This window comes from Pseudopodoces humilis, chromosome 2 (genome assembly GCF_049639895.1).
Source record: "Pseudopodoces humilis isolate 2021_Gansu_Grassland_sample_001 chromosome 2, ASM4963989v1, whole genome shotgun sequence".
NCBI lineage: Eukaryota > Metazoa > Chordata > Aves > Passeriformes > Paridae > Pseudopodoces > Pseudopodoces humilis.
This window is the reverse complement of record NC_142201.1, coordinates 19,563,736-19,574,557: the sequence shown is the minus strand read 5'-3', so window position 1 is coordinate 19,574,557 and position 10,822 is coordinate 19,563,736. Positions and strand designations below refer to the sequence as shown.

General features: G+C 39.4%; 1 protein-coding gene across 1 annotated transcript; it reads left to right on the top strand.

The window, feature by feature from the left end:
• The first annotated feature begins 1,934 nt into the window (after window positions 1-1,934).
• CLDN34 (claudin 34) lies at window positions 1,935-10,604 on the top strand. Its single transcript, XM_005516842.3, has 4 exons — window positions 1,935-2,071; window positions 2,172-2,322; window positions 8,505-8,640; window positions 9,523-10,604. Exon 4 carries the CDS (start codon window positions 9,581-9,583, stop codon window positions 10,223-10,225), a length of 645 nt encoding a protein of 214 aa, XP_005516899.2. The 5' UTR covers window positions 1,935-2,071; window positions 2,172-2,322; window positions 8,505-8,640; window positions 9,523-9,580; the 3' UTR covers window positions 10,226-10,604.
• Window positions 10,605-10,822: the final 218 nt, after the last annotated feature.

Sequence of the window (10,822 nt, the reverse complement as noted above, 5' to 3'; positions counted from 1 at the left end):
TGGATCTTGCACTCGTTTGCAGTGTCTTTTTTTCAGGCTGGTTTTTCAGTGTGTAGCAAATACAAGGAAAAATAACTTGAAACAAATATTTCCTGTTCTGTGGTATTTAACAATGAAATTGTAAACCACAGAAGAGATTGGGCTTGATCTAAAGGTCTTTGAAGTCAGCAGAACTATTTCCACTGATTTCAATGTGCTTTGGGTCCAGGCCATGGAGGAAGAAAGCAAATGTTTTCTGCCTCAAAAAGTATTAACCATTGACATTCAAGAAACAATAAAGTCTTAAGTTTAAAATGTGTTCCATTAAATAAAGTAGTCAGAAACTTAGTTAATTTCTATCTTCTTCCTAATAATTTGTCACTATTACACTAAAAAGGAATATGTTTATAGAACCCATAATCATACACTGAGAAGAAAAAAAACTTAGTACTGTCATTTGTTTCCTATCTTCTTCCATTCTGTTTTGAGTGTATTGTATTTCTCACTAATGTAATGATGCTTATGCTGGCTCTTATCACAGATTGAGCGCTGTAGATTTCCAGTTGAATTAAACTTCACTGTAGTGATGGTGACAAACAAATATATGAAACTCATTATTTTTCAGTATAATCTCTTAAACATCACAGTGGGTTTGGTTTTGTTGTTGTGTTGGTTTTGTTTGCTTTTTCTTTTTTTGTGAACTGAGAAGAAATAGGTCAGAGACAGAGAATTTGGTAAGAATTGTTCTTCTGGGAGTGGTGTAGGGGATGCCTCTCCTATCACAGGGGGAGACAAATAAGGGTGTGGAGCAGCTTCATGTGTAAAATCAGCAATGGTTTTGCCTGCAAATTTTGTCCCACACAGCTATTAAATGCAAGAAAAGGAATCTATCTGCCAGCTGCCTACTGCCCAAGGATGCTGTCCTTGTGAATCAGCAGCCCTGTCAGGATGTCAGAAGGCCATCCTGAGTCTGGCAGATGACAGCAGCCCACCAGGGTGTGTGTGCTGGGCTTCCTGTCACGCAGCAGCAGAGCCTGAGCAGCTGAGTTTGCCTGTGCACCAAGCCAACCCCATCCAGCTGTGAGCAGCCAGGGAGGAGATCCCAGGCTGGAGAGCTGCAGGAGAGGACAAGACTCTGTTGTCATGGCCAGGCTGCATTATCTGCACAAAGAACCAGTGAACTGGCATCAGCTGGAAGATACAGCAGGAGAGAATTAAAGGTGATGGAGAAAACAGGAGAATATGAATGAATGACATTTTTCAGCCTTCTTTAGTGATGGCAATGACGAGCCATTGTGCATGTTACAATGACAAGAATTTTTCAGTGAGAAGAACTTTTCAATGAGACCTTCTCATTCCAGGGAACTTCTATGAAATAAACTTGTCTTTTGATACCAAGCTTTGAAATGTCACAGAATCACAGAATATTCTGAGTTAGAAGGGACCCACAAAGATCACTGAGTCCAACTCTTAAGGGAATGGCCCATACAGAGATCAAACACACAATGTTGGTGCTGTTAGCACTGTTCTGTAACTAGCTGAGCCAGTGCATCATTTGGAGTTTATCAGAGTTTAGAACAGAGTTCAAAGAGAAGAAACCAGGATGGAGTTAAGAACTTTCTTCCATTTTGTAAGAGCCGTTGTTTACATTCATGGGAAAACCATGAAGCAAGGCAAACATCACAGAATTTTAAAAAATGTGCATGTTTTTCTAAGCATCTGATAGCAAGCATAGTACTGTTTGTACTGAAGTATGGGTGCTGCCAGAGTCTGTCAAGAGAACAGTTCAGCTTGAATTTTCTCCTTAGAAAAAGTCCTCTTTCTCCTCTATATATATTTCTTCCCTCTGCAGAGCTGCACTAATTCAAGTTGCATAAATTGCAACTTAAGAAGAAAAGAAGAAAAATCTAACAAAGAAAGGATTATTAAACCATTTTGTTTTCTTTCAGATGAGAATTCTGTGTCCTTCACGCTGTCAGACTGGGGCATCACGGTGGTCTTAAGCTGAAAAGTCACATAATCAAAAATGTAGATTTTCTGAAAGGGTATCTTACAGAAGACTGTAATTTCCATGGGTTATATATATGTTTTGGTAAGTGTTTTAAACCAATTAGAATAAATGGCATATGGCAAAGCTTTCATATTTTTATATGTTAATGATTAACTGACTTCCTACATCTTTGTTGACTTAGTGGGAGAGTGACAAGGAACTGAGAGGTACCTATTTGGTAGCGTAACAAGTTGGACAATTTGCACGGGCATTTTTTTCCACCTCCCTTTTGGATCTTGCTTCATCCAGCTGACACTGCTTCAAAGCCTTAGGCAGCTCTCAGACTCAGAGAAGTAAGTTCCCCTTTTTTTTTTTTTAATATTACTTATTTTATGAAGTGCTGATAGAGAACAGATGGGGAGAGATTTAAGTATTTATTTCTTTTCTATAAAGAATGCTTTCCTAACTGGGAATTGAAGAATTAAGTTTTCAAGCATTAAATCATAGATACTGCTAAGAAGAGACCTTTGTAATTACTATACTGTTGGGTTTTTTAAAATTCCCTTTTTGCTGAAAGACTTACATTAAACAAAGGATTTGGTTAGTAAACCAAATAAAAGTCCAATAAAGCTGCATCTAGGCTATAATACTTTTCAAAAGCAGGATTCAAATGAATTGATTTAGAAATGCCTGTTGATTTAGAAATGCCTGTGATGCCTGGCATCATCTAATTCAAAAATATTTGCTTAAAACATGAAATAAGTGAAACAATTGAATTTCTGCTTACGTGGGCTGGGAAAAATAATTGTATGCTTATTTTATATAAGAAGAGTTTATCATGAACTTTCCCTTTAAGCTGGTTACAAGCTGCAGTAGAATTCCTAGTTTTTTGGCAGGCGAGTGGGTTCAGACAGGGATCTCAGACATCCAATGTTGGAACATTTTTTAGTGTATTTTATTTTAGCTGTGCTATCATTTACTAGGAAGCAAGTATAGTCTCCTATCCTTTTGGAAAACTCTCCTTGCACCCACTTCCTCCCATGTATGAAGGAAACCTCGCCAGTAGGTTGCTGTGAGCAGGTTGCTGTGTGCAGGCTCTGTGCTTTCCCCCTGCCCCTTCCTTACATGCCCTTGGCTCAGGGAATGCTCCTGCCTCCCAACCACTGCCTGTGCAGTGCTTTCAGGCTGACATTCAAGTTTCTTCAGGAGTTCTAAATTTCTCCTGCAGCTCCAGGAAGCTTTAGTTGCTGTTTTTTTGGCTGGAAGGTGTGACATCTTGGGTGACATCTTCCCATGCCCCAGGTGTGTGTTCAGTGCCCTCATCTTCCCAGCTGTGTGTGAGTTCTCTGGGACCTAGATGTGGTTGCCTTATTTACACTACTGAACCCTTTTGTTCTTTTATCTGTGCCAGACACCCAAAGCAGGCAAGTTTTTGGGTTCCCTCTGCTTGCTGAAGCTTCCTGAGAGGATCCCATCTCAACACAGCCAGGTTATCTGCCTTAGTTTTTCAGGGGCTGTCATTCCTGGAATGTCTCTAAAGTGTTCCACTTTGGCTCCAAATGGAGCTCCCTTCAAGACAGAGACAAAACAATCTGTAGCAGCTCTGATAATATGGGGTCCATCTCACTGCCTACCAGCCTGCAGTGTTTCCTTATGTAACAAGAGTTCAGGATGGGCTCAGCCACAGAAAAGCAAATTAGGGTGTGAAAAAACAGTGAAAATATATAGAAATTATCAGTTTCATTTTGTCCTATTATCAAAGCAAATAAAAACATTTTCCTGAAATAAGCAAAGGACTTTTACACAGCTAAGTTTCAATGTATTCTTATTTGATGGAAGAGAAATGAAGATTTGGTTTTGCTTTAGCTTGCTTGTTCTGAAACATAGTGAATAAATGGAAGCAGCAGAGATATAACATTGGACATTGACATTTGGAGGGACAGGGGACATAAGGCATGTTAAATCTGGACATACCCTACAAATCTGGACAACGACTTTTAAGACTCTAGCCCCCCCTAGTTTGTCTTTTCTAACTGAAAATAAGTATGTGACAGCTAAAATCTAAACATGAGATATCAGAATTCAAGACTTTGTGAATGTCAGGGAGATGTATTCAAGGAATGGGTCATACATAAATGAAGCTAATTTTATTTCTAGGACAATAGGAACAAAAGAACTGCCACACTGACTATTTGAAATGTCTGTTAAAGAAGGTAGGAATAGACTGATTTGTCCAGTGGTGGCTGATTTATCCTGGACCACAGCTAGTAGATGGCTTTAAACATAAAGCTGTCCTTCGGCCAGAGCTGTGCTGAAACAGTGGTGGCAGAAGGATAAAAAACATTTCTGAAGCTCTCTTCTACACACATCCAAACTCAAGGATCCTAAGGCATGAATACAGTCTTTGAATATCATGTCAAAGATCATGCAATTTGTGTAAGACTTCCACAGATTTCATGACAAGACCCAGCTCCATCTCACATTTCCCCGCAGTTTGAGTGTTTGAGATCTTATGTTGATGACTGGCCTATCCAGCTCTGCCTGGTCCCAGAGGGGTAAGAGATACTGCAGAGGGGATACTGCTGCTGGGGAATGTATTACCCAGCACACACTAACCAAAGGCAATTGCCTCCTAAATGGCAATCTCCCTTCAGTGCCTCTGAAAGCTGCAGCCCTCTTGTTCCCAACCCATCATATGAAATGATGACAAGTCTTCTAGGTGATTGTGTGGCTGGGGACACTTCCTTATGCCACCCTACCATCTGGACATTTGTCCCTGGCACAGGCCTTCATCTCCCCAGGAAGGAGCCTGAGACCCAGTAACCTGAAGGGCCCAATTATATTTAAATGCATGAATTAAGAGAGTCTGATAGCTTTTTTTCTCTCTTGCATTTGCCTACAGGGTTTTAAGTATCTGTTTCAGGAACAGGGTGAGTTTTAGAAAGCAGATCTGAAACCCAACAGATGCATATAGACTACTGAATGTAATTAAAACAGCTTTCTGGAAGACACAGTATTAGAAGTGAAATGCATTTGGTGTAAATGAGGTTTCTCTACCCTCAGAATTGATATCACAGCCCCAGTCTTTTGTTACTAACAAGTACTGGAAGTAAAGAAGTGTTGACAAAATTTCAAGTTTCTCCATTTCTCCATTTCTGTTTTTTCCTGCTGCTGAGAATATCAGGAGGTAGGACTGTGGCCACAAATAAATGATCTATTCAACTGCAACATTTTGTTTTAGTCTTTTTAAAGGTAAGCCTGAAGCACATATGACCCAAACCCCTCTCTATGAAACCACTTGGCAGTTCTGAGAGCAGCTTGCTTTTATATTTTTCTCCTAGAAGCAAGCTTGCAGCTGTAGGAAAGTCAACATGGCTCTCAGGCATCCTCTTCATTTCTTGAAGCTAAGAGTGGGAAACTCATGCTTTTCATAAAGAAAAAGAGCTACTCACTGTGCCATACTTAATTGAAGTAAAATCAGCAATAAATACAAAAGGATCCTCCAAGTTTCTATTTTTGGATGAATACACTGACATGTATCATCTTTTACTAGTAACTTCTGTCTTCTCATTGCAAATTTGCATTGAATGCTAACAAATTTACATTTAATATGCACCCCCTATGAAGACAGGCTGTGAAAGCTGGGGCTGTTCAGCATGGAGAAGAGGAAGTTGTGTGAGGAGCTCATAGCAGCCTTCCAGAATCTGAAGGGAGCCCACAGGAAAGCTGGAGAGGACTCTCCGTCAGGAACTGTGATAGGACAAGGGGGAATGGCTTCCACTGAAAGACAGTAAGCTTAGATTAGATATCAGGAGTAAATTCTTTATGTGAGGATGGTGAGGCACTGGAACAGATTGCCCAGAAAACCTACAGACTCTCCATCCCTTGAGGCATTCAGGGCCAGGCTGGATGGTGCTCTGAGCAACCCAGTCTGGTGAGAGCTGCCACTGCCCATGGCTGGGGGATTGGAACAAGATCTCTTTAAGGTTCCTTCCAGCCCAAACCATCCTATGATTCTGTGATTCTTTGATGCTGTCTTGCTTTTACTTTAGTTAAAAACATATATGTGAAGGAAAGCCCTTCCAAAAGAAGGAAATGAAAGATATATTTAGAGAGAAAATGGCTGCCAGGTGAGAAGCCTGTAGAAGAAGCTCTCTGTTTTTTAGCTACTGTTTCTAGGCTTTCCAAAGACAATCCCCAGAAGCTGCTGGGCTGCTTGTTGGACTGAACTGAGTAGATTTTAAATGAAAATATGGATGAAATCATGGGACACTGAAAGATGGCACTCAAAACTACTTCTCACTTCTTTCAGTGAATAGGGTTTTCAGTCAGGATTTTCATCCACTGACAGACGCCACACAGACCTGGTTTGTTCCTGCTGGCCAGATTGCCCTTGTAGGCTGACTCCATCCCGTGAAGTAGCTGGTCTGCAAAGTTGGAATGCTGAAATCTGCAGCTCTGAGTGAGCTCTTGAACCAGGAAGTGAATGCCAGTGACACCACCTAATTACTCAGAAGATCTCCTGTAACTGACTGAATATGAGTTCATTTGCCTTGGGACATTTCATCTAGTGATTGTGTTACATCACTGTATTATTCAGACCATATAGGTAACCCTACTACACCAATTAAATTAATTCAAAATATTTATGTAATTACTAAAGCATGAAACTAGCCCATGCTGTCTGTGTTAGCACAGCCTTTGTGACCTGGGCTTTGAACTGTTTTATCCAATATAGCTCAAACGTGCAGGGACTGGGCTTTCACATTTTTCTCCCAGAAGACTGAAAAGAGCATTTGCATGGGGACAAGAAGTTTTAATTTAATTAAAAAAAAAAAAAATTAAAAATTGGTGTTTTTTGTTTGGTTTTGGGGATTTGCTGGCACTGCTTGTGTTTGAGCCAGGTTCAGCACCTGCATCACCCACCTCCTGTGGATACAGACTTGTGCAGGGTCATCCTAAGGTCCAGCTGAGGCAAAAGCTGACAAAGCCCTGACCCAGGCCCTGCTGTAAATCCCAGCCTGTTATGACCTACCTTCCCTCCCTCCTTTCTTTCCTCTTGAGCTCTCACAGCAAGGGAGTCGCTGGAATGGCTGAAATCCTGGAGGACGACGCCCTCTGCAGCTCGCTCCCAGTTTTATTTGGCATCTGCAAGAAAAAAAGTCGTTTGGGGATTTTTTGGAAGTGCTTGCCACTGCAGTTCTGAAAAATCAATGTATCTGTCTACACTTGGGAGAAAAGGAGTTTCCCTGATCTTCTTTGCCCAACGTTTCCTTTGAAATCAATGCTTCTGGAAAGTGATACATACCTGTTGTCTCTTCATTATGACAGCAAAACCTATAGTATGTTTATTAGTATTCATAGTTATAGACTGGAACCAAGAATCAGAACTTTTTTTTTAAAAAAAATAAAAATAACATGTTTTCATGCATAAAGAAAAATCCTGTAACTATTTTACCTTGGTATTTTGTTCCTTATTTTCATGCTGAATCTCAGTACCAGGTCATTAAGTATAGACTTTTGTTTGACTTTCCAAAATAGACAAGTATGAGAATTTTAATTTAATTTAATCATCGACTTCAAAAGTACTTCTTTTGAACCTTAGTTTTTCTCTAAGTCAGTGATACCAGGCTAGATCAAATATGTTCCAGCGGGCAGGGTGTGGAGAAATGAGCCAAAATGAATCATTTCCTACATAAGCAATTTTTTGTATGTCTAGACACCTGATAACTCATCTAAAGCCCATCTTGTTAGCTGCTTATTCTTCAGTGTTCTCAGAACTTTTGTATAAGCCTTAAGTTCTTTCATTCTGTGTGTTTGATTGTTCTGTGTTTTTTGATAATCATAAAGGGAAAAAAAGATCTTTCCCTAATTTTTAATTTTATAATTCAATTCTGGACATGATTCTAAGTATCTCAGCACATGCAGGCTTGATAGTGGGCTCAGAATTACATTTAGTCTCATTTAATTCTGTGAGCAGACAGTTGGGTACATTCAATCAATAAAGTTATATGCTGATAATACACTCTGAAAAGCTGTTGATGATAAGGATTCACCTGCTGACATATCTTTTATGACCTTGATATCAGCAAGTTGTTTAAATGAATGTTTATGATGTACACAAGAAGTGTTGCAGACATATGGGCTCTAGACAAAATGTTATCTTTATGTGGTTTGGCTTCTGTCTCATCCACTGATTCCAAGAGAAGCCGAATGGAGTCAGCACAGGACTCCTCTGCTTGTGCTCTTTCCTGTCCATCACCTTCCCGTCGCTGGACAGGAACAGAAATAATTCTATTTTGAGGTGGAACTAGGACAGAAAGAGGGGCTCCGGTGCTCCATGCCTGGTAAAAACATTTAATTAGAAAGAGGCGTTTATAATCATTTTGTAAATGACCCAGGAAATTCATAAAGTGTTTTAATTTGTTTCAGTTCAAGTAGATAAAAATACAAGAGACTCTTCCAGAGTAATTTTCTTCATGCTTGAGAAGATTAAATGTGCACTTGCAATAATGGAGATTAATATATCCCACAGGAAATCAGTCCTATTGGAGATACATAGATGAACTGATAGGCCAAAATGATAAAATTGCAGATGTTGCTGTGTTTGTCTGGCATCAAAAATCATTCTGTCCCATCCTCTCATGGCTGGCATCACCTTCAGGACTGAAGTAAGTATGTAGTAGGTACTGGTATGAGAGGATAGACACTGTTTGCTTAAGGCCTTATTGTTATGAACATATTTCTTTTTTAAGATTTCCACAGGTGGATGCAACTAGATTGTATTGCCAACTGATTCTGGTTACCTTGAGATCAGTAAACAGAAAAATTGTTGCTTTAGTCTTTAATGTTCAGTGAGCAAAACATGGTGGCAGACATATCTTATTAGAATCAACTTGGTACAGTATTTCTCCAGTCTTGAATGAAATAGGAGCAGTAGAAGTATTTTAGAAAACTTATGAAATACACAGATCCCTAGAACCTGTCAGATTTACATAAATTTGGGGCCACATCTTCACTTATCACAGATCATTCCTATAAGTATTCAACAAATTGTACAAAAGACATAGGCAATTAAGTGTTGATTTGTTTCTTTTTTCTTTTTATTTTTTTTTTAATATAATAAAACCCTAATTTGCACTCAGAATGTACAGTCAGCATACAAATCTTAAATCTGACTAAAATATTTTCCAGCACAGTTTAGGATGATTAAAACTGGGCAAACTGGGAAATTTATAATAATTATAACATTTATATAGAATATATATATATTATAATAATATATAATTTATAATAATTATAAGTGGGATTTGCAAAAATGAGATCTTTAGAGGGGCTATTTAGAGACTCTTTCTCCTCATGTGATACCATGACAAATACAGAATTAAAACCTGTATGTTATTTGTCCATGGATATTAAATTTCAACAGTTCATTAAAGTGGGGGAAGATGACTACCATCTTCCCTCCACACAAACATTCTCTTTTTCACTGACAGGTTCACCTATTCACCCAAATAATAATTGCCTCTGTCATTTTTTTTTTTTCTTTGCAGTGCCTCTCTCTCTTCACATGGCAACTGTGTCTGTGACAGAGCAGGAGAGCTCCAGAGGATGAGCTCCCTGGTCAGCACCTCACACCTCCAGCTTGCTGCCTTTGCTCTGGGCACCATAGGCTGGATCCTGTGCACTGTTTCAATGGGAATTGTGGAATGGAGAGTGTGGCATGTGGACAACACCACTGTCATCTCCTCTGGCATTGCCTGGGTGGGGATTTGGAAAGTCTGCTTCATCAGTTACCTTCATGTCTCACCTGGCTACAGAGAACAGTTTTGCCATAAATTCAGTGGCTATGACTCCTTCATCCCCTATGAAATTTATGTTGCTCAGGGTCTCATGTTGATTGCCATGTTCATGGGCTTGCTAGGACTGGCTGCTACAATATTTGCTCTGAGAAATGTGTATATGGGAATCACTCACAAAACTCTCATTGCTCCGTTCTTCCTGGTGGGTGGCTTCTTGTACATATTTGCTGGTCTGTGTGTCCTAATTCCCGTGAGCTGGAATTTCTATTCTGTAGCTCACAACCAGAGCATAGCTTTTCCTCCTTCTTACTACATGCCCTCCAGTCCAGAGGCACAGGAAGCTGGTGCTGCCATTCCTGTTGGGATTGTGGCTGTCATCCTCCTGCTGCTAAGTGGGACATTTTCTCTCTCGTACAGATTTCCCATGACTGCCAACACTATCATGAAATCCTGACAGGACAAATCTCCCATGCTATTTCAGAACAAGAGCATAGTCAAGAGATAAGGACAGCAGCATGAGTGGTTGTAAAGTTAAGGAACTGCAGAATTTAATTTTATTCTATAGTAGCCATGCTATTTTCCTTTATGAACCAGTTGAGTCACCATCTAAGTACTCACCTATTACCAGAGGTTTGTTTTTGAGATAATTGCTGTTGAGCAGCAAATGTGATTAAATTTTGCCAGTTGTCTTCTTTTGTATATACAAACATTACTGACTAATTTATTTTTTTGGTGTAAAATACTTACTATGCTTAAAGAGCTGACTTTGAACTAACTGTCCTGTAAGAAAAATGTGAAGTAACATGTATTAAATGTGAATTTCTTTCCTTGTCGGTACTAAACTCTTTTGTTGTCTATTTAGTTACATCAGTAGCAAAGTATGTTTCGTGACAAGTCAAGACTTTTAAAACCAATAATATGATTTTCATCATGGTTGTGTCAAATGACTTTTCCCTGAATTGTCTTACAAATGTCTTGCCAGATTCTCCTCTTCCTCTAGGGCACATAAAGAGCCATTCCTTTATTGCTTCTGTTTTTCTTTCAAGCTATT

Bases quoted from the DNA above. Each gene is read 5' to 3' on its own strand.
- CLDN34 (XM_005516842.3), top strand. From the start codon at position 9,581: ATGAGCTCCCTGGTCAGCACCTCACACCTCCAGCTTGCTGCCTTTGCT.